The sequence below is a fragment of the Hyla sarda genome, chromosome 7 (genome assembly GCF_029499605.1).
Source record: "Hyla sarda isolate aHylSar1 chromosome 7, aHylSar1.hap1, whole genome shotgun sequence".
Lineage (NCBI taxonomy): Eukaryota > Metazoa > Chordata > Amphibia > Anura > Hylidae > Hyla > Hyla sarda.
Window position 1 is genome coordinate 159686495 of NC_079195.1, and position 23041 is coordinate 159709535.

At 47.1% G+C, this 23041-nt stretch overlaps 1 protein-coding gene across 2 annotated transcripts in view; it reads left to right on the plus strand.

The window, feature by feature from the left end:
• SSH3 (slingshot protein phosphatase 3) overlaps positions 1–21019 on the plus strand; it is a 525251-nt gene extending 504232 nt beyond the window's left edge. The window contains exon 14 of one of the 2 annotated variants that reach the window (XM_056531120.1): positions 19583–21019. In XM_056531120.1, the coding sequence (XP_056387095.1) occupies positions 19583–19846 (264 nt within the window). In that variant the 3' untranslated portion in view covers positions 19847–21019. The remainder of the gene's footprint in view (positions 1–19582) is intronic. The other variant, XM_056531119.1, reaches the window with a different exon arrangement.
• Positions 21020–23041: the final 2022 nt, after the last annotated feature.

Consider the following 23041-nt stretch of genomic DNA (forward strand, 5'->3'; position numbering starts at 1 on the left):
ACCACTATGTTAAAGTAGAATATGTCACGAAAAAACTATCTCGGAATCAGAATGATAACTAAAAGCATTCCAGAGTTATTAATGTTTAAAGTGACAGTTTTCAGATGTGCAAAAAACGCTCTGGTCCTAAGGTGTAAAATGGCCAGTTCCTTAAGGGGTTAAGACTCTATGTTCACTGACTTAATGTTTTCTTTTACAGGTTCCATACTGGTCAGCTCTGTTGGACTTAACTGCTCTAAAAAATGCTTTACGCATATATTTTTTGGGGTAGCCCCTCTCAATAAAGCGAGCCATAACATTATTGCTGTCCTTTTCCAGGAGAAATTGTTCTGATGATATCAACTTTAAAAAGGAAAGCAATAACCTTATGGCTCGCTTTATTGGGAGGAGCTACCCCAAAAAATATATGCGTAAAGCATTTTTTAGAGCAGTTAAGTCCAACAGAGCTGACCTCCTGGGTGATAGAACACCAGCAACTAATACACAGAACAAGATCATAAGGTGCATTGGAACCTATGATGGGTATGCCAGCAGAGTTACCCAGATTATGAGGAGACACTGGGGAGTTCTTAAATCTGACCCAGATTTACAAGAAGTGATAGGAGATGCCCCCAATATAACATACAGAAGAGGGTCCAACCTACGTGACCTTCTAGTTCATAGCCATCATGAAGAGAAAATACAACAGAGCGAAACATGGCTACCTAAGCCACCTAATGGGTCGTACCCTTGTGGACATTGTACATCCTGTAGGTATATGCCTAAGACCAAAACTTTCACTAATTCATCAGACAATAGACCATATGAAATTAGACAATTCATAAACTGTAGTACAATGTCATAGACATAGTCATATACGTAGCAATGTGTCCTTGTCCTCTTATCTACATTGGTAAAACAACACAGGAGTTGAGAAAACGAATCAGTAAACAAATTAGTACGATCAGAACGGGAATTGATGTGCCTCTGACCAGACATGTGAGACAAAAATGCCAAAACAAACTTGAGAGCCTAAAATTTTGGGACCTCAGACAGCTGACATACGGTCCCAGAAAAGGGAATATAGATAGAATGTTACTTAAAGAAGAAGCCAGATGGATTTACAGGCTAAATAGCAGAAATCCACACGGTCTAAATGAAGGCTTTTCTTTTGCGGCGTTCCTGGAATAAACTTAATTACTTACTAAACACACTACTGCAGGATTTATTTATTTATTTATTTTTTTCATTTTAAAGTTTTATTCAAGTTTTATAATACAAAACGGATACCACACGGTAGGCAAAGACACAAAAGAGACATTGTACAAGAAAAAATGGAGGGACAACATAGCTACTAGTCAAAGCTATCTCTGCTTCCTGGAAAAAACAGTAACTAATTGAACCGAAACGGGTAATCGGTTATTAGAATTTAGCTCAAAAGGGCACAGCAAAGCGAATTGGTAGTACATCTATTATGAGTAAGGTCAGTTAGACATAGAACTGCGGGTAGATGTAAGAGGTAATGAACTATAAACCGCACTATACTGCCAAGGTAATGAACACTCTAAGTAAGTACGATTGACAGTGTCCTAGAGCTGAAAAACAAGGGGCAAAAGAAAAGGGCAGTTATCCAAATATCAAACATAAACAAATTGGTTAAAACAATCTACAAGAAAGTTAATGTAGCAGTACTTCAAAAAGACAGTTGACTCGGAGCAGCCTCCCCGAGCAACACCTAAAAAAGGCTAAGTTGGCATGTGACTCTATGTGAACTGGAGCAGGAGGCGAGGCAATAAGCAGGCGAGCAGGAGGCAAGATAAAATGCGAGCAATATGTGGTGCACCCCCTTTAGGAAAAAGATAGGGGGAAGAGCAGATGGGATGTAGCGGAGTCAGGGAAGACATATAAAGACCAGGTGGTAGTACCTCAGCCAGTATGCATTCCTAGGGGGACATAGTGGGCACTGCGCTTCCAAACCTCCCACCTCTTTTGGAAGCGGGGTTCAGACAGGTTAGCCAAGGCGAACGTTCTCTCATAATCATAGGAGAGGTTTACGTTGGCCAATATTGCAGATAAGGTAGGCACGGTAGGAGATTTCCAGTGCTTGGTAATAAATAATTTAGCAGACATGAGGAGGTGTGCAATCACAGTGCGTGATTCATAAGGGATCTCATCCAGACCAATCATTAGAAGGGCCATTGCAGGAGACAGTGAGAAGGTTAGTCCCATCATCCTAGAGACAACTAACTCGATTCCCCTCCAGAGATTACCCAGTGCTGGACAGTCCCAAAGGACGTGCAGCAGAGTCCCCTCTCGGCCACATCCCCTCCAATACCTCTCCGAGCAGGCAGCGTCTATTTTGTGCAATCTGTGGGGTGTAAAGTACCACCTATGAATAGTCTTAAACATCGCCTCCTGATGGTTCGCATATTTAAAGCTATCTCTAATAGTCTGGAAGGCCAGTTTCCATTGTTCCAAGGGAATCGAGACACCAAGTTCACTCTCCCAACGGGACATGAATGGCAGAGGGACGAGTTCCGTCTTTCCATTCAGCAAATCATAGAAAAGTGTAATCCCACCCCTCAGGGGGCCCGATGATCCCAGTGAGCCTAGCATTCTCGGATGTAGTCTAAAAGAGCGCAACCATCCCGTGTTAAGTAGGCTTCTAATCTGAAGGCTCTTGTAAAATTCCGTATGTGGGATGCTGTAACGGTCTCGGATTGATGGGAAATGAACTGTGCCTGAATCGTCTAAGATATCTTGTATGGTATGAATGCCTGCAGCTTTCCACAAAGAATGATCCAGGTCAGGTATGTGTAGGAGTAGTTGCTCAAGGGGGATAAGGTTAGCAGGACATTGGATTAGAGTGGAGAATTTTGCAATGCTAGTAGCCCAGACCCTGTCCGTGACATTAATTGCCGAAAGAGGAGTGGGTAGAGGCGGTTTATTTGCTATGGGGGCCAGCATTCTTGATCTAAGGGAGCAGTCTGTGCTGTGAGCTGTCTCAACAGATACCCACAACTTGTTGGAGTTCCCTGACCACCAATGCGTCATCTGGTCTAGAATAGCAGCCCTATAATAATCCTCCAGGTCCGGTCTGCCTAGGCCACCCAATCCCCTATGGTGTGTCATAACTCGCCTAGAGACTCTAGGTCTCTTATGCTGCCAGATGAAATCATCCAGCAGCCTATTTGCAGATTTAAAGTAGGATTGGGGAATAGCTATGGGGAGAGTACGGAAGAGGTATAGTATCTTCGGCAGGAGCATCATTTTGAAAGCCGCAAGACGGCCGAACCATGATAGCATGCGTTTGTCATAGGCAGAGAGGAAAGTGGACAGTAGAAAGGAGCGGTAGGAAGTTAGAGTCAAACAGAGAAGAGGAGGGTGAAGTGAGTTTAATACCCAAATAGTCAATAGAGTGACGCTGCCAATCCAAAGGGAACCGGGGGCGGAGGGACTCCAACAACTCGATGGGGAGCCCCACTGGGAGGGCCTGAGTTTTGGTGACATTCAACTTGTAGTACGATAGTTTGCTAAAGTGGTCTAGAGTCTCAAAAAGAGAGGGCAAAGAGGAGGCCGGGTTTGTCAGGGTCAAGAGCACATCATCGGCAAAAAGTTCTAATTTATGCTCCCTGCCACCCACTACAATCCCCGAGATGCTCTGATGTAAGCAAATCGCTTGGGCCAGAGGCTCTATTGTAATGAGAAAAATCAAGGGCAATAGGGGGCATCCCTGCCTAGTACCATTCGACAGGGTGAACCGGCCAGAGAGTGCTCCATTGATAAATACCTTCGCAACAGGGTTGGAATACAAGGCCTGTATAGCGGAAACAAAAGGACCCTCAAAGCCGAAGGCCTTTAAGGCAGAAAAAGCATATGGCCAACCCACCCTGTCGAAAGCTTTTTCCGCGTCCAGGGTCAAAAAGATCGCAGGGACTCCCCCACCCTCACAATGTTGTAGCAAGGAGATAACCCGCCGCATGTTATCAGGGGCCTGGCGACCCAGTGTGAACCCTACCTGTTCCTCCCCTAGTAAAGCGGGCATAAATGACCGAAGACGGGCCGCTATCACCTTCGCGTACAGCTTAATGTCTCCGTTAAGGAGTGATATAGGGCGATAATTTGAAGGCAAGTCAGGGGATTTGCCAGGTTTCGGGATAGTGGTTATGAGGGCATCTAACATATCTGCTGGAAAAGAGCCCGTCTCTACGGATGTTGTGAATACTAGGTGCAAATGAGGGAGTAAGATGGGTAAAAATCTCTTATAGTACTCATTAGGGAGACCATCCGGTCCCGGCGCCTTGTTGTTGGGCATAGCCTTAACAGCGTCAGCTATTTCCTGGGGGGAGATAGGCCGATTTAGAATAGATAAGGCAGAAGGGGAGAGTTGAGGAAGATGTAGAGAGGCGAGAAAGGCATCAATGTCAGCTTGAAGAGGCTGAGGACATGAGGGGTCTTGATTAAGATTATATAGCGCTTCATAGTACTCTTTAAAGGCGTCAGCTATTTGGCGGGGGGAGGTTTGAGACTGTAGAGTAGAAGGGTGTTTAAGGGTGGAAATACGCTGCTTAAGGAACTCAGGTTTCAGTTTTTTCGCTAGAAGTGATCCTTCTTTATTGTCATGTACGTAGTAAGACAATTTAGACTTCCTAAGTGATTTCTCGTAGTCATGCAACAAGAGCCTCCTCATATGCAGCCGCTCGGCCCGCAGATGTTCAGCGGTGTCTCCAATGTCACCAGTTGGGGACGATTGCTGAATGGCCTCTAGAACCCTGATCTTATTAAGGGACTCATTAAGCGCAAGTGTCCTACGTTTTTTCAGGGTAGCCCCCAACTGAATAAATGAACCCCTTACCACCGCCTTATGGGCCATCCATACCGTCGTGGGGTCAACGTCAGGGGTCGTATTCAGAGTGAAGTATTCTGTCAGGACGGTTTTGAGGTGGGAATTGGCGCGCCACACAAAATCGGAATGTTTAGGGAAAGCATCCGATATGGTCACGGAGACCGGCGCGTGGTCTGACCATGTCCTAAGACTAATGTCAGACCCTGAGATTCTATCTAGTAGGGACCTACTTATCAGAATCATGTCTATGCGGGAGAAAGAATGAAATCTAGCCGAGCAGTGTGTGTACCCTCGCTCTGAAGCATGCTGCAATCTCCATATATCAAATAGGTCATGAGCCATTAAAAAATTTGTCAGCGAAAAGCTGCGCACGTTAGTATTGGAGGAGCAGTCTAGAGGGGGAGATGCTACCGAGTTGAAGTCCCCACATACCACCAGGGAACCCCTCCGGATCCTGTCCACCTTCCTCATCAACCTCAGTAAAAATCGACCCTGACCTGCATTAGGAGCGTATAGATTCACTATAGTATACTCAGTATTATCAATGAGACCCACTATAATGATGTAGCGACTTTGAGGATCAATCACTGTTTGCTGTATGTTGACTGCAAGGTTGTCGCCAAACGCTATTTCTTCTTAACATATTCAGAAGAGTCAATAGTCGGAAACTTTTTTTGACGCAGAGGTGGGGGATGAGTAGATGACACATGCGTCTCCTGGATACACAGTATGTCCACAGGATTGCGCAACGCCTCTCGCCAGAGAAAGTTTCGTCTCTGGGGACTGTTAAGTCCGTTCACATTCAGGGACATTACCTTAATACCCATAATCAATAGATGGGAGTCAGCTAATAGGTGCGGAGGAGGGATAGGAACCAGATAAAAAAAAGGAGGGATGTGGAAGGGAGGGGGGAAAGTGGCAAAAGAATACCGAAGAGTTAGAAAGGGGGAGAAGAAGAAGGAAAAGAAAAAGGGTATGCACCAGCGTAACAAGACTCACCCGTCGCTAACCGCCCTCTCCAGTCACAGGATGCCCAGTCAGTGGAGCTGGTGTGGAAAGCACTGCAAGCAAAAAAAGGGAAAAGTAGAAACAAACTAACATATCAGAAACAGTGGAGTAGATCTCAATAGACACCTATAATTCGGGAACGTGAAAAATAATCAACTGTGGTATGCACTAAGTAGCGAAAGCCATAGGGGATAACACGCTCTTAGACAAGGAACAACCAATCTTGACGGGGAACGTCTGATGCTGACAGCTCACAGTCCGGCTCAGGGAGGCGCCGAGGGTCCTTGATCAGGGGAGCGGATCTGCGGATTGTGGCGTCCAGGAGCCTCAGGGTTCCATCCGTTCAAAATCTCAAGTCCCTCTGGAACCGAGGAGATGACGTGCATCTTGTTGCGGTATTGCACAAGGAGCTTCATGGGGAAGCCCCACCTGTAAGGGACCCCCATTTTCCTGAGCTCCTGGGTGATGGGGTTAAGATTCCTCCTCGCTCGGAGTGTGGCAGCTGATAAATCCACAAAAAGCTCGTAGGAGTGAGTCCTTAGTCTTAAAGAAAGTGTAGTGGGCCAACACATCCCATGGAACTTCGTCAGGCAGAGAACTGGGTTTAGCCACCCGGTGTGCCCGGTCAATGCTGTACTCAAAGGGCTCCAGATCAGGTAGTAGATGTTTCGTCAGTCCACTTACATAGACCGCCAGTTGAGAGCCTGGGATCGTCTCTGGGATGCCCCTGAATTTGACATTGTTTCTCCTGTTGCGGTCTTCTGAGTCCACCAGTTTCTCCTGAACAGCTGCAATCTTGTCATCCAGTGCGTTATGCGCATCCACCAGGTTATTGTGGGCCGCAGCAAAGGCTGCCATCTTAGATTCGGTATGCACCACTTTGCGTTCCAAGGCCTTAACCGAGGAGCTGACAGGTGTAAGCAACGAAGCAAAGTCCATGTGCAGGGAGGACCGAAGTAGCTGCAGCATCTCCTTCAGAATCGCCTCCGAGACTGCCCTGTCAGAGGCCTGGTAAGAGGCAAAGACGTCCTCCCCACTCACCCCTCAGCCCGCGTCTCCTATAGGGTCAACGTTCCATGGGTCCTCTGTGGCTGCAGAGAGCCTCGGTTTTTGCTTAGCGGGGCTAGCTAGGGGAGAAGAGGTACAGCGCTGCTGTGGTGAGCTAGATTCAGCCTCCAGTAGGGCAGAGACATCGCTAGGCTGCAGCGGTATGGTATCGTCATCTCCCTCCGCCGCCGCCATTATCTGGCCGGGGTCGGTGGCGTCAGCAGGTAGGACCGACTCTGGAGGGGGATAGTGACCCCGAGGAGTGGTCAAAGGTAGTCGCGGCCTGAGAAGGGGCTCCGGGGGATATAGGCAGGGTAGGACTCACTGTGTCAGCGCTGTAGCGTGAAGAGGCAGCGCCATCTTTGATCCCTCGCGCTGAACCTGGACCCGGAGCAAAAAAGTGTTTTAAAGTCTTATGATCTCCTGGGTTGGTCGTCCTTTTCCTGCTCCAAGTCGCCATGGTGCCTTGGAAGCACCGGGAGTCGCTGGGTGAGTCGCTGGCAGGGAGAAAGTAGCTTTATCCTACGGGCTTGCTGCGGAGCTGTGCAGTTAAGCAGCCATCTCGTCTCGCCCCCCAGGATTTCTTTTTTGTATGTTCTCGTCCACATTTAACTCTCTTTGAATAAGTTTATGTCCCAATCCAGATATAAATCTATGGGTAATATGCAGAAGTAGTATATATCACCTTAACCAAAATTATGGACGGACCTATGAACGATACCCATTATGGAGTGGCGCCAGGAAATTACTTACAATAAAATATTTGTCATATAATTACAGCATGACAATAATATTACTTAACTGAACAAGAATATATGATAACCAGTATGGAACCTGTAAAAGAAAACATTAAGTCAGTGAACATAGAGTTTTAAATGTGCTAATCATGGAAATATTTCAAATGTCATATGAATATGTGACATTAGTGAGCTGAACGCAAATACCAATGCCATGACAAGAAATCAATAAAACAACTATAATTCTTATCACTATAACTAACATGTAAAAATAGCAGCATACCTAATAATTATAGTTTCGCATATCGGCATCTTTCAAAACAACTTATTTCTTTAGCTAACTACATATATGAACTGTTACGCCGAGCGCTCCGGGTCCCCGCTCCTCCCCGGAGCGCTCGCTACACTCTCTCCGCTGCAGCGCTCCGGTCAGATCCACTGACCCGGGGCGCTGCGATTCTGCTGCCAGCCGGGATGCGATTCGCGATGCGGGTAGCGCCCGCTCGCGATGCGCACCCCGGCTCCCGTACCTGACTCGCTCTCCCTCGGTCCTGTCCCGGCGCGCGCGGCCCCGCTCCCTAGGGCGCGCGCGCGCCGGGTCTTTGCGATTTAAAGGGCCACTGCGCCGCTGATTGGCGCAGTGATTCCAATTAGTGTCTTCACCTGTGCACTTCCCTATATCACCTCACTTCCCCTGCACTTCCCTGCCGGATCTTGTTGCCATTGTGCCAGTGAAAGCGTTCCTTGTATGTTCCTAGCCTGTGTTCCAGACCTCCTGCCGTTGCCCCTGACTACGATCCTTGCTGCCTGCCCCGACCTTCTGCTACGTCCGACCTTGCTTCTGTCTACTCCCTTGTACCGCGCCTATCTTCAGCAGCCAGAGAGGTTGAGCCGTTGCTAGTGGATACGACCTGGTCACTACCGCCGCAGCAAGACCATCCCGCTTTGCGGCGGGCTCTGGTGAAAACCAGTAGTGACTTAGAACCGATCCACTAGCACGGTCCACGCCAATCCCTCTCTGGCACAGAGGATCCACTACCTGCCAGCCGGCATCGTGACAGTAGATCCGGCCATGGATCCCGCTGAAGTTCCTCTGCCAGTTGTCGCTGACCTCACCACGGTGGTCGCCCAGCAGTCACAACAGATAGCGCAACAAGGCCAACAGCTGTCTCAACTGACCGTTATGCTACAACAGTTACTACCACAGCTTCAGCAGTCATCTCCTCCGCCAGCTCCTGCACCTCCTCCGCAGCGAGTGGCCGCTCCTGGGCTACGCCTATCCTTGCCGGATAAATTTGATGGGGACTCTAAGTTTTGCCGTGGCTTTCTTTCCCAATGTTCCCTGCATCTGGAGATGATGTCGGACCTGTTTCCCACTGAAAGGTCTAAGGTGGCTTTCGTAGTCAGCCTTCTGTCCGGAAAAGCCCTGTCATGGGCCACACCGCTCTGGGACCACAATGACCCTGTCACTGCCTCTGTACACTCCTTCTTCTCGGAAGTCCGAAGTGTCTTTGAGGAACCTGCCCGAGCCTCTTCTGCTGAGACTGCCCTGTTGAACCTGGTCCAGGGTAATTCTTCCGTTGGCGAGTATGCCGTACAATTCCGTACTCTTGCTTCAGAATTGTCCTGGAATAATGAGGCCCTCTGCGCGACCTTTAAAAAAGGCCTATCCAGCAACATTAAAGATGTTCTGGCCGCACGAGAAATTCCTGCTAATCTACATGAACTTATTCACCTAGCCACTCTCATTGACATGCGTTTTTCCGAAAGGCGTCAGGAGCTCCGCCAAGATATGGACTCTGTTCGCACGAGGCGTTTCTTCTCCTCGGCTCCTCTCTCCTCTGGTCCCCTGCAATCTGTTCCTGTGCCTCCCGCCGTGGAGGCTATGCAGGTCGACCGGTCTCGCCTGACACCTCAAGAGAGGACACGACGCCGCATGGAGAACCTCTGCCTGTACTGTGCTAGTACCGAACACTTCCTGAGGGATTGTCCTATCCGTCCTCCCCGCCTGGAAAGACGTCCGCTGACTCCGCACAAAGGTGAGACAGTCCTTGATGTCTACTCTGCTTCTCCACGTCTTACTGTGCCTGTGCGGATGTCTGCCTCTGCCTTCTCCTTCTCTACCGTGGCCTTCTTGGACTCTGGATCTGCAGGAAATTTTATTTTGGCCTCTCTCGTCAACAGGTTCAACATCCCAGTGACCAGTCTCGCCAGACCCCTTTACATCAATTGTGTAAACAATGAAAGATTGGACTGTACCATACGCTTCCGCACAGAGCCCCTTCTAATGAGCATCGGATCTCATCACGAGAGGATTGAACTTTTGGTCCTCCCCAATTGCACCTCGGAAATTCTCCTTGGACTTCCCTGGCTTCAACTTCATTCCCCAACCCTGGATTGGTCCACTGGGGAGATCAAGAGTTGGGGGCCCTCTTGTTCCAAGGACTGTCTAAGACCGGTTCCCAGTAACCCTTGCCGTGACTCTGTGGTTCCCTCAGTAACCGGTCTCCCTAAGGCCTATATGGACTTCGCGGATGTTTTCTGCAAAAAACAAGCTGAGACTCTACCTCCTCACAGGCCTTATGATTGCCCTATCGACCTCCTCCCGGGTACTACTCCACCCCGGGGCAGAATTTATCCTCTCTCTGCCCCAGAGACTCTTGCCATGTCTGAGTATGTCCAGGAAAATTTAAAAAAGGGCTTTATCCGTAAATCCTCCTCTCCTGCCGGAGCTGGATTTTTCTTTGTGTCCAAAAAAGATGGCTCCCTACGTCCTTGCATTGACTACCGCGGTCTTAATAAAATCACGGTTAAGAACCGCTACCCCCTACCCCTCATCTCTGAACTCTTTGATCGCCTCCAAGGTGCCCACATCTTTACTAAATTGGACTTAAGAGGCGCCTATAACCTCATCCGCATCAGAGAGGGGGATGAGTGGAAAACGGCGTTTAACACCAGAGATGGACACTTTGAGTATCTGGTCATGCCCTTTGGCCTGTGCAACGCCCCTGCTGTCTTCCAAGACTTTGTCAATGAAATTTTTCGTGATCTGTTATACTCCTGTGTTGTTGTATATCTGGACGATATCCTAATTTTTTCTGCCAATCTAGAAGAACACCGCCAGCATGTCCGTATGGTTCTTCAGAGACTTCGTGACAATCAACTCTATGCCAAAATTGAGAAATGTCTGTTTGAATGCCAATCTCTTCCTTTTCTAGGATATTTGGTCTCTGGCCAGGGACTACAAATGGATCCAGACAAACTCTCTGCCGTCTTAGATTGGCCACGCCCCTCCGGACTCCGTGCTATCCAACGCTTTTTGGGGTTCGCCAATTATTACAGGCAATTTATTCCACATTTTTCTACCGTTGTGGCTCCTATCGTGGCTTTAACCAAAAAAAATGCCGATCCCAAGTCGTGGCCTCCTCAAGCGGAAGACGCCTTTAAACGACTCAAGTCTGCCTTTTCTTCGGCTCCCGTGCTCTCCAGACCTGACCCTTCCAAACCCTTCCTATTGGAGGTTGATGCCTCCTCAGTGGGAGCTGGAGCTGTTCTTTTACAAAAAAATTCTTCCGGGCATGCTGTCACTTGTGGTTTTTTTTCTAGGACCTTCTCTCCGGCGGAGAGGAACTACTCCATCGGGGATCGAGAGCTTCTAGCCATTAAATTAGCACTTGAGGAATGGAGGCATCTGCTGGAGGGATCAAGATTTCCAGTTATTATTTACACCGACCACAAGAACCTCTCCTACCTCCAGTCTGCCCAACGGCTGAATCCTCGCCAGGCCCGGTGGTCTCTGTTCTTTGCCCGATTTAATTTTGAGATTCACTTTCGTCCTGCCGATAAGAACATTAGGGCCGATGCTCTCTCTCGTTCCTCGGATGCCTCAGAAGTTGAACTCTCTCCGCAACACATCATTCCACCTGACTGCCTGATCTCCACTTCTCCAGCCTCCATCAGGCAAACTCCTCCAGGAAAGACCTTTGTTTCTCCACGCCAACGCCTCGGAATCCTCAAATGGGGTCACTCCTCCCATCTCGCTGGTCATGGGGGCATCAAGAAATCTGTGCAACTCATCTCCCGCTTCTATTGGTGGCCGACTCTGGAGACGGATGTTGTGGACTTTGTGCGAGCCTGCACTATCTGTGCCCGGGATAAGACTCCTCGCCAGAAGCCCGCTGGTTTTCTTCATCCCCTGCCTGTCCCCGAACAGCCTTGGTCTCTGATTGGTATGGATTTTATTACTGATTTACCCCCTTCCCGTGGCAACACTGTTATTTGGGTGGTCGTTGATCGATTCTCCAAAATGGCACATTTCATCCCTCTTCCTGGTCTTCCTTCAGCGCCTCAGTTGGCTAAACAATTTTTTGTACACATTTTTCGTCTTCACGGGTTGCCTACGCAGATCGTCTCGGATAGAGGCGTCCAATTCGTGTCTAAATTCTGGAGGGCTCTCTGTAAACAACTCAAGATTAAATTAAATTTTTCTTCTGCATATCATCCCCAGTCCAATGGACAAGTAGAAAGAATTAACCAAGTCTTGGGTGATTATTTGCGACATTTTGTTTCCTCCCGCCAGGATGACTGGGCAGATCTCCTTCCATGGGCCGAATTCTCGTATAACTTCAGAGTCTCTGAATCTTCCTCCAAATCCCCATTTTTCGTGGTGTACGGCCGTCACCCTCTTCCCCCCCTCCCTACCCCCTTGCCCTCTGGTCTGCCCGCTGTGGATGAAATTTCTCGTGACCTTTCCATTATATGGAGAGAGACCCAAAATTCTCTCTTACAGGCTTCTTCACGCATGAAGAGGTTCGCGGATAAGAAAAGAAGAGCTCCTCCCGTTTTTTCCCCTGGAGACAAGGTATGGCTCTCCGCTAAATATGTCCGCTTCCGTGTCCCTAGCTACAAGTTGGGACCACGCTATCTTGGTCCTTTCAAAATTTTGTGTCAAATTAATCCTGTCTCTTACAAACTTCTTCTTCCTCCTTCTCTTCGTATCCCTAATGCCTTTCACGTCTCTCTTCTTAAACCACTCATCCTCAACCGTTTTTCTCCCAAATCTGTTCCTCCCACTCCTGTTTCCGGCTCCTCGGACATCTTCTCTGTCAAAGAGATCTTAGCCTCTAAAAAGGTCAGAGGGAAAACTTTTTTTTTAGTGGACTGGGAGGGTTGTGGTCCTGAAGAGAGATCCTGGGAACCTGAGGACAACATCCTAGATAAAAGTCTGCTCCTCAGGTTCTCAGGCCCTAAAAAGAGGGGGAGACCCAAGGGGGGGGGTACTGTTACGCCGAGCGCTCCGGGTCCCCGCTCCTCCCCGGAGCGCTCGCTACACTCTCTCCGCTGCAGCGCTCCGGTCAGATCCACTGACCCGGGGCGCTGCGATTCTGCTGCCAGCCGGGATGCGATTCGCGATGCGGGTAGCGCCCGCTCGCGATGCGCACCCCGGCTCCCGTACCTGACTCGCTCTCCCTCGGTCCTGTCCCGGCGCGCGCGGCCCCGCTCCCTAGGGCGCGCGCGCGCCGGGTCTTTGCGATTTAAAGGGCCACTGCGCCGCTGATTGGCGCAGTGATTCCAATTAGTGTCTTCACCTGTGCACTTCCCTATATCACCTCACTTCCCCTGCACTTCCCTGCCGGATCTTGTTGCCATTGTGCCAGTGAAAGCGTTCCTTGTATGTTCCTAGCCTGTGTTCCAGACCTCCTGCCGTTGCCCCTGACTACGATCCTTGCTGCCTGCCCCGACCTTCTGCTACGTCCGACCTTGCTTCTGTCTACTCCCTTGTACCGCGCCTATCTTCAGCAGCCAGAGAGGTTGAGCCGTTGCTAGTGGATACGACCTGGTCACTACCGCCGCAGCAAGACCATCTCGCTTTGCGGCGGGCTCTGGTGAAAACCAGTAGTGACTTAGAACCGATCCACTAGCACGGTCCACGCCAATCCCTCTCTGGCACAGAGGATCCACTACCTGCCAGCCGGCATCGTGACATGAACATATTGGATATAATCTTAATGGTATCCAAACATGCCTAATATAGAAATTGAACATTCAGATTTTGGAGTCCTGACATAAAAATATGTGTACTGACTAGTGATGTCGCGAACGGCGAACGCGAACTTCCACAAATGTTCGCAAATGGGCGAACCGCCATTGACTTCAATGGGCAGGCGAATTTTAAAACCCACAGGGACTCTTTCTGGCCACAATAGTGATTTAAAAGTTGTTCCAAGGGGACTAATACCTGGACTGTGGCGTGCTGGAGGGGGATCCATGGCAAAACTCAAATGGAAAATTACATAGTTGATGCAGAGTCTGGTTTTAATCCATAAAGGGCATACATCACCTATTATTCCTAAATTCTTTGGAATAACGTGCTTTAGCCCCCTTTAGGCAGCACATAGAGCCCCCCTTTAGGCATCACATAGTTAGATCCCCCTTTAGGCAGCACATAGATTCCCCCATATTAGGCAGCACATAGGTAGAGCCTCCCTTCAGGCAGCACATAGAGCCCCCTTTAGGCAGCACATAGTTCGATCCCCCCTTTAGGCATCACATAGTTAGATCCCCCTTTAGGCAGCACATAGATTCCCCCATGTTAGGCAGCACATAGTTAGAGCCCCCCTTTAGGCAGCACATAGATTCCCCCATATTAGGCAGCACATAGTTAGAGCCTCCCTTTAGGCAGCACATAGAGCCCCCTTTAGGCAGCACATATTTAGATCCCCCCTTTAGGCAGCACATAGATTCCCCCATATTAGGCAGCACATAGTTAGAGCCCCCCTTTAGGCAGCACTGGTTTTATTTCACAGCCCTGGTTTTATTATTTTTTTTTGAACAACTTTCACATCAAATGTGATTTGCACTAGTGTGACAATGAGCAAAAAAGGTTGCCAGCGGAGTTCCCCTTTTAAGCGGACTGAACTTATAGCCCTTTTAATACTGTAGTTAGTTGCTTGAAGAAAATTAAGTTTTACACTGGAGTACCCATTTTAACCAGCGGTCCCCTCCCAACCAGGGTGCCTCCAGCTGTTGCAAGACACATGGACTGAACTTATAACCCTTTTAATACTGTAGTTAGTTGCTTGAAGAAAATTAAGTTTTACACTGGAGTACCCCTTTTAACCAGCGGTTCCCTCCCAACCAGGGTCCCTCCAGCTGTTGCAAGACACACAGAATGATATTTGAGCCCTAAAAAGGGCTTTTTTTGGGTGCTGTCCTTAAAGCAGGTGTTAGACTAGTGCTTTAGGAGTAAAGTGGACCCTGAATACACCACCTAGCAACAACCTAGCTATCGCTTTCCCTATTACAGCAGGAGCAGCTTCTCTGTCCCTCCACTTTCTAAGCCTGCAGCATGCCGAATGAAGGTAAAATGGCGTCCGTGCAGGAGGTAGGAGGGTCTGGAAGGGAGGGACTGCTGCTGATTGGCTGTAATGTGTCTGCTGACTCTGACTCACAGGGTCAAAGTTCACCGCAATGTTAAAGTATAGGTGGCGAATCGAACTTCACATAGCATGCTAAGTTCGCCGGGAACTGTTCGCCGGCGAACAATTCGCGATATCTCTAGTACTGACTAAGATAAATACATTATAGACTCTATAGGTTCGCTAACATGTATATTAACATATAGGAGAAAAGGGATCTCTCCAAGTCCAGCAACAATATGGTAGTGCATAATGACCTGTACAAGTGGAATTTTTCTAAGTTGAATGTCATGCGCAAAACGAGTACGCGGCGCACATACCCGCACCAGAGAGATTTCTTTTAAGTCCGGAATCATGCGCAATATGAGAGTACGGCACCCTTAACCCCTTAAGGACCAAGGGCGTACAGGTACGTCCTTGGTCCTGCTCTCCTGATATAACGCAGGGTTACACAGTAACCCCGCGTCATATCACGGTAGGCCCGGCGTCATAGTGAAGCCTGGACCCGCCTCTAATAGCGCGCAGCGTGCTATTAACCCTTTAGCCGCGCGGCTAAAAGCGAAACTGAAAGTGGCCGGCTAGCTCAGTCGGGCTGTTCGGGATAGCCGCGGCTAATCGCGGCATCCCGAACAGCTGACAGGACAGCGGGAGGGCCCCTACCTGCCTCCTCGCTGTCCGATCGCCGAATGACTGCTCAGTGCCTGAGATCCAGGCATGAGCAGTCATGCGGCAGAATCGTTGATCACTGGTTTCTTATGAGAAACCAGTGATCAATGATGAAGATCAGTGTGTGCAGTGTTATAGGTCCCTATGGGACCTATAACACTGCAAAAAAAAAGTGGAAAAAAAAAGTGAATAAAGATCATTTAACTCCTCCCCTATTAAAAGTTTGAATCACCCCCCCTTTTCCAATAAAAAAAAAAACACAGTGTAAATAAGAATAAACATATATGGTATCACCGCTTGTGGAAATGTCCGAATTATAAAAATATATAATTAACTAAACCGCTCGGTCAATGGCGTGCGCGCAAAAAAGTCCAAAATAGTGCATTTTTGGTCACTTTTTATATAATCTAAAAATGAATAAAAAGTCCTATCAATGCAAATATGGTACCGTTAAAAACTTCAGATCACGGCACAAAAAATTAGCCCTCATACCGCCCCATACACGGAAAAATAAAAAAGTTATAGGGGTCAGAAGATGACAATTTTAATATTAATTTTAGTATTAATTTTCCTGCATGTAGTTATGATTTTTTCCAGAAGTCCAACAAAATCAAACCTATATAAGTAGAGTATCATTTTAATTGTATGGACCTACAGAATAAAGATAAGGTGTCATTTTTACCGAAAAATGTACTACGTAGAAACGGAAGCCCCCAAAAGTTACAAAACGGCGTTTTTCTTTCAATTTTGTCGCACAATGATTTTTTTTTCTGTTTCACCGTAGATTTTTGGGCAAAATGACTGACGTCATTACAAAGTAAAATTGGTGGCGCAAAAAATAAGCCATCATATGGATTTTTAGGTGCAAAATTGAAAGAGTTATGATTTTTTAAAGGCAAGGAGCATAAAACGAAAATGCAAAAACGGAAAAAACCCCGGTCCTTAAGGGGTTAATGACTACATGCCCGCGCAAGCGCGGGATCTTACGAGAACGAGAGTGCTGAATCCTGATTGGCTAATACGCCTTCAGGATGTGATGTGGAACCAAGATTATATAAGAGCCAGCAGATGCAAACCCCGGCATTAGCCCACGAGTCCTTGACAAAGCAGAGTCCATTGGTGAAACGTTGGACAGGCTAACAATGCGATTTTATTTAGCAGAGTGCCATACCAACAATACCTTAGCAGTATTCTTAACTGAATGCACATCCCTCCATCTAGTTACAGCTGTGGCGATACAGACATTATGCAGCGTATCACACATTAAGTTAAATGTGATGTGCATTCTGACACTTAATTACTAATGAAGCAGCATTGGATCGGTAACACTCTGTGTTTTTAAACAAGTTTGCACTTTTGGGTTTTATGCTCCACAGAGCTTACCGTATATACTCGAGTATAAGCCGAGTTTTTCAGCACGATTTTTCGTGCTGAAAACACCCCCCTCGGCTTATACTCGAGTGAACTCCCCCACCCGCAGTGGTCTTCAACCTGCGGACCTCCAGAGGTTTCAAAACTACAACTCCCAGCAAGCCCGGGCAGCCATCGGCTGTCCGGGCTTGCTGGGAGTTGTAGTTTTGAAACCTCCGGAGGTCCGCAGGTTGAAGACCACTGCGGCCTTCAACATCATCCAGCCCCCTCTCACCCCCTTTAGTTCTGAGTACTCACCTCCGCTCGGCGCTGGTCCGGTGCTGCAGGACTGTCCGGTGAGGAGGTGGTCCGGTGGGATAGTGTTCCGGGCTGCTATCTTCACCGGGGAGGCCTCTTCTAAGCGCTTCGGGCCCGGCCTCAGAATAGTCACGTTGCCGTGACAACGACGCAGAGGTGCGTTCATTGCCAACGTAATTCTGCATCATTGTCAAGGCAACGCCTCTATTCCGGGCCGGAAGCGCGGAGAAGAGGCGCCCCCCGGTGAAGATAGCAGCCCGGACCATCTCCCCACCGGACCACCTCCTCTCCGGACAGCCCTGCAGGACCGGACCAGCGCCGAGCGGAGGTGAGTACTCAGAACTAAAGGGGGTGAGAGGGGGCTGGATGATGTTGAAGGCCTCAGTGGTCTTCAACCTGCGGACCTCCGGAGGTTTCAAAACTACAACTCCCAGCAAGCCCGGACAGCCGATGGCTGCCCGGGCTTGCTGGGAGTTGTAGTTTTGAAACCTCTGGAGGTCCGCAGATTGAAGACCACTGAGGGCGAATGATGAGAAGAGGATGATGAAGGGGGGGGTGTGGGGATGATGAAGGGGGGTGGGGATGATGAAGGGGGGGGTGTGTGGGATGATTACAAGGGGATGATGAAGGGGGGATGTGTGGGATGATAAGGGGATGATGAAGGGGGGATGTGTGGGATGATAAGGGGATGATGAAGGGGGGATGTGCGGGATGATAAGGGGATGATGAAGGGGGGGATGTGTGGGATGATGACAAGGGGATGATGAAGGGGGGATGTGTGGGATGATAAGGGGATGATGAAGGGGGGATGTGTGGGGTGATGACAAGGGGATGATGATGATGAGGATGTTAATGACGGGTCTGGATGATGACAGGGGGGGATGAGGTATTTCCCACCCTAGGCTTATACTCGAGTCAATAACTTTTCCTGGGATTTTGGGTTGAAATTAGGGGTCTCGGCTTATACTCGGGTCGGCTTATACTCGAGTATATACGGTAATAAAGTTTATAAGTAGTAGTGGGGGTATCTTAGTTTGGGGCATTAGTCTAAGGGTTTCACCCTCAGTAGTGTTACTACATTACTACACTGAAAATTGAATGTGTCATCAGAAAATTACCTATAGTTTAAATTACGTTTTTATATTTTATTAAAACAATCCTAAAATTTAGCAGTTTTCATTCTGGCCATAAAGTCTGATTAATAATAAGCTTACACTTCTGTTCTATAGAGATCTTTTTTCAGCAGTCTCTAGTTAACATCACAGACAGGATTACAATGAAGGTGCCACTTATATATAGATAGCAGAGGATCACATCTTTCACATTAGGTAATGGCCAAAGCTTACCACTTCTCTCTCCCTGCACACTGACCGTTATACAGAGCATATCAGGAAAACTCTCCAATAGCAATATAAGTAATCTCCAGATTTTTTTGTTTCTTATGTTCTAAAGCAGCTCCATGGACATATCTCTAAGCAAACAAAAGAAGAGCCCCACTAAAAAAGTAATTTGGCCCTACGAAATAGAAATACCATAACAAAAAGAGAATACATGTAATAGACCAATAGATCTTTTATAACAAAATTAGTGAGACACAATTTATATTAACAATCCTTAACATTTTAAACAAAAGATAGTCCCAGGCACCCCCTGACACACAATACATTTTGGGGGAGATTGAGCAAAACCTGTCCAGAGGAAAAGTTGCCCATAGCAACCAATCAGCTTGCTTCTTTTGTTTTTAACAAGACCTCTGCAAAATGAAAGAAGCAATCTGATTGGTTGCTATGGGCAACTTTTCCTTTGCACAGGTTTTGATAAATCTCCCCCTTTCTCCACCACATGGGGGGTACCGGGTACTATCTTATCAATTTGTATGGCTTTTTAATATGAAATTTTCTATTACATGTGTTCTCTTGTTGTTATGATATCTCTAAACAGAGCTAAATCTCTTCCAATACAGTATTGTTGCCTCATAATAATGAACAAAAATGAAAGAAAAAACATTAAGAAAAATGAAAAAAGATTATAAAAAAAACATTTCAGTATCTTACTTTAGTTATCAAAAATCTAAGTTATATGTTTGCATGAATATCATTTGTGGTGTGTAAATTTCTTTATATAAACAGATGTAATATACTGTAATTGGGACATAGCAAAAGAGATGAAAAAGATTACATAACTGAATTGTATTATAATTGGTAAATTTACAGGTGTTCAGATGCAGCGCTCCTTCTTCTCCAGTCCGCCATACTACATCATCATCTGCCCGAAGAAGATCCCGACGTAAAAAGAAGCTTGTCTTCCAGTCTGTGGAACATTCTCTAGCGGGGCATGGTGTAAAGTCTCAATCTGTATCAGAGCTTCAAGGAGCCGCACTTGTAAGCAAGCACCTGCAGGAGGCAGAACACCATACCCGCAAAGCCAGGATCACTCGACAGAATAACGTGGGAGAAACACCGGAGGAACCTAAATAGTCCTTTTAGCTTTTGCTTTTGGCCAGGATATGTTGAAAGAACATAACTAGGGAGATTATTTTTGTAAAATTATTATTTTTAGTATAATTCTTATTATCCTTATTGCACAGCGTTGCCACATTTGATACAACTTTAGCTTTAAAATGCGAAAGTCTCAGGGACAGCATCACTATACTTTGTCATACTTATTAACATTAATAAGAGCTTATGTCATTTTAGACTGTCTGTCCAGTGCTGACTCTCAGGGCAGATGCAGCTGTATCCTGTATGCCTCTTGCTTCAGTGAGTGTTCTGTAAACTTTTCACAAGCTGAAAATAGGGTTTCTCTCAAGGATACACATAGACAACTTGTTTTTTATTAATATATATAATTTTTTTTTCTAAAATTTTACAACCTCCCTGCAATTTCCAGATTGTTGGTTTCTAAATTTGCCAATACACTGAATGTAACCACATGTTGCTCCTTGATTATAATATGATATGACATTTGACATATGAAGTTTTTTTGTTCTTTATGGGGGAGACTTATCAAAACCAGTGCAGAGAAAAAGCTGACCAGTTGCCCATAGCAACCAATCACATTTCTTCTTTCATTTTTGAAAAAGGCCTCTGCAAAATGAAAGAAGCAAACTGATTTGTTGCTATGGTCAACTCAGCAACTTTTCCTCTGCACAGGTTTTGATAAATCTCCCCCTATATGTATCTGTCTGCTGCTGTGACCACCACATCATGTGACGACTGTAATCCTTATTATATTGGATCACCAGAGTGGACGTCATGCCATGAGGACGTGCTCACGGACCTCCCTCCTGCGGGGCATGGTTCCTGCTGGTAGCGGCAGGTGTAAGCTAAGCTGAGGTACCTTGGAATCCAACTGATATGGGGGAAATGGAGCTGACAGGCAGGTCACAGGTGGCCAAGTGGGTTATATAGAGGAAGATGCGAATCGGAGAGAGAGAGATGGAGAGACAGGATTACTGAACGGCACAGGGCAGAAGGTGTGGTGCCCATTAAGAGGAGGAACACCAGTGTGAATACCTGATTAATCCCCCTGCTAAGACAGGAATGGTGCGATCCAGGAATGTAAAATTGTATGGTGGAGTTAGCTGATCAAGTGACCCACAGCACAGACATGGAAGCCAGAGACCAGACGCTGGCATGCCCAGCGCTGGGAGCCGTGAACTTTATCTGGTCTCTAGTGGATAGAAGTAAAGACGGGGGGGAAATCATCAAACGTTATTTCTTCTTTGTTTTTTCTTTCTTGCTTAGAATTTACCAAAATGTCGCATGACAGTGGTAAATTTTGGGCATGAAAGTCAAACTTTCAAAATCACCTCACAAAGCAAATTTCAAAAGACAGGATTTTATTTGATTTGCTGTGCGGTATGTCTTACTTCCGCGCGACTTTTATTTGCAAATGACGCTATAATAAATTTACTACTACTGCAAAGGGAAATATTGAAAACTTGCTTACCTAGGGTTTGTAACAAAAGTTGCTTATCAGCCACTGCCTTCAAAAAGTTGCTTTGGCGCACATGCAACAATATGTGCGCATAGAATAAGCAAAAAGAAGTCCCTTACCAGTTTTGAAAATTCCCCTCAGGAACTTTACAGAACTGTGTTTTAAGAAGAGAAATTAGCCTGTTGTCAGCACTGTATGTTTAGTGAGGTGCGAGTGGAAAAATGTGGGTTGCTAAGGTGTTGCTTTGGCCGAAAAGGGGCCAAGTGCAAGGAGTATGGCGTTAAATCCTGAAAACCAAGAGACTAATGGAAGTATTTCCTTTCTTCTGCCCCAATACAGGCACCTTTGTACACTGACATTTCAAATTGAGCAACTAATTGTGAGTAACAGTAACAAAAATATGTACATCTGTATATTATTTGTGGTAATATGGTAGGTGTGACATTGAAGTCCATTTATAGTTTAACCCCTTAAGGACTGAGGGCGTATGGGTACGCCCGTGGGAATTTTGGTCTCTGCCACTAGCCGGTTGGGGACTGGACCGGGATGCCTGCTGAAATCATTCAGCCTGCATCCCGGCACATTAGCAAGGGGGGTCCTGAGTCAATTCAGACCGGCAATCTGCAGCGATTTCGGGTCAAACGGGTCTCCAGTGACCCGGAAAATAAGAGAGATCGGGGCTGTCTAGGACACCCAGATCCCTCTGAAGGGATAGAAGTGAGGTGGCAGGGGTGCCACCCCTCCTATCCCTGCTATTGGTCAGTCAGAAGCGACTGACCTATAGCAGATCGGGGGGGGGGAGGGTTAAAGTCGGTTACCCCATTCTGCCCACCCACTGTAGTCCGGGCAGAACCGACAGTGACCGGCGCCGGAGGTTACATACCATTGGGGGCGGCAGCAGGCGACGATCGGCAGGTGGTGATGAGGTGCTGCTCGCTCCCTGCTGCAGACTATGGAAGCTGGTGAGTTGCCTAGCAACATCTAGAGGGCTACAGTTTGAGACCACTATACAGTGGTCTCTAAAGTGTAGCCCTCCAGATGTTGCAAGACTACAACTCTCAGCATGTCCAGACAGCAGATTGCTGTCAGGGCATGCTGGGATTTGTGGTTTTGCAATATCTGGAGGGCCACAGTTTTGTGCAGTAATGATAGCGGGGTGCCGCAGCGGGACCCCAGAGATCTGACATCTTATCCCATATCCTTTGCATAGGGGATACGATGCTAGGGGCTGAGTACCCATTTAAGGTGAAAAAGGGCTCAGTCCTTAAGGGGTTAAGTACACTAGAGTGAGACTCTCTGAGGAGTGCCTACAAACTGAGTTTTTGGCTTGAATAAATATAAGAATAATAATTGTGTGTGATACACGCTGCCTCTGGAAAATTGAACAGATGAACAGACAAGCGCATTAAGTGCATATACATAAACAGTACATACATGCTTAAAAATCTATATTGCCAGAAAGAGGTAATCAGAGGAGGTTAGGAGGGAATAACGCCCCTAAAGCTGCTCCACCAGCAGAGAGAATGGAGACACTTTAACACCCCACCCGCAATACCCAAAACGTCAAGTGCAAAAACTGCTTCACCAGAAAACTCCTCAAGTGGGGCAACCGGTTTGCGTTATTCAATTTTACGGGAAGTTAAAAACCTGGGGTAAGAGGAAGGAGTAACAACCTCACGGATGTTAGAAGAAATTTTGAAATAAATACAGAAATGTAACAACTTCATTAGTGT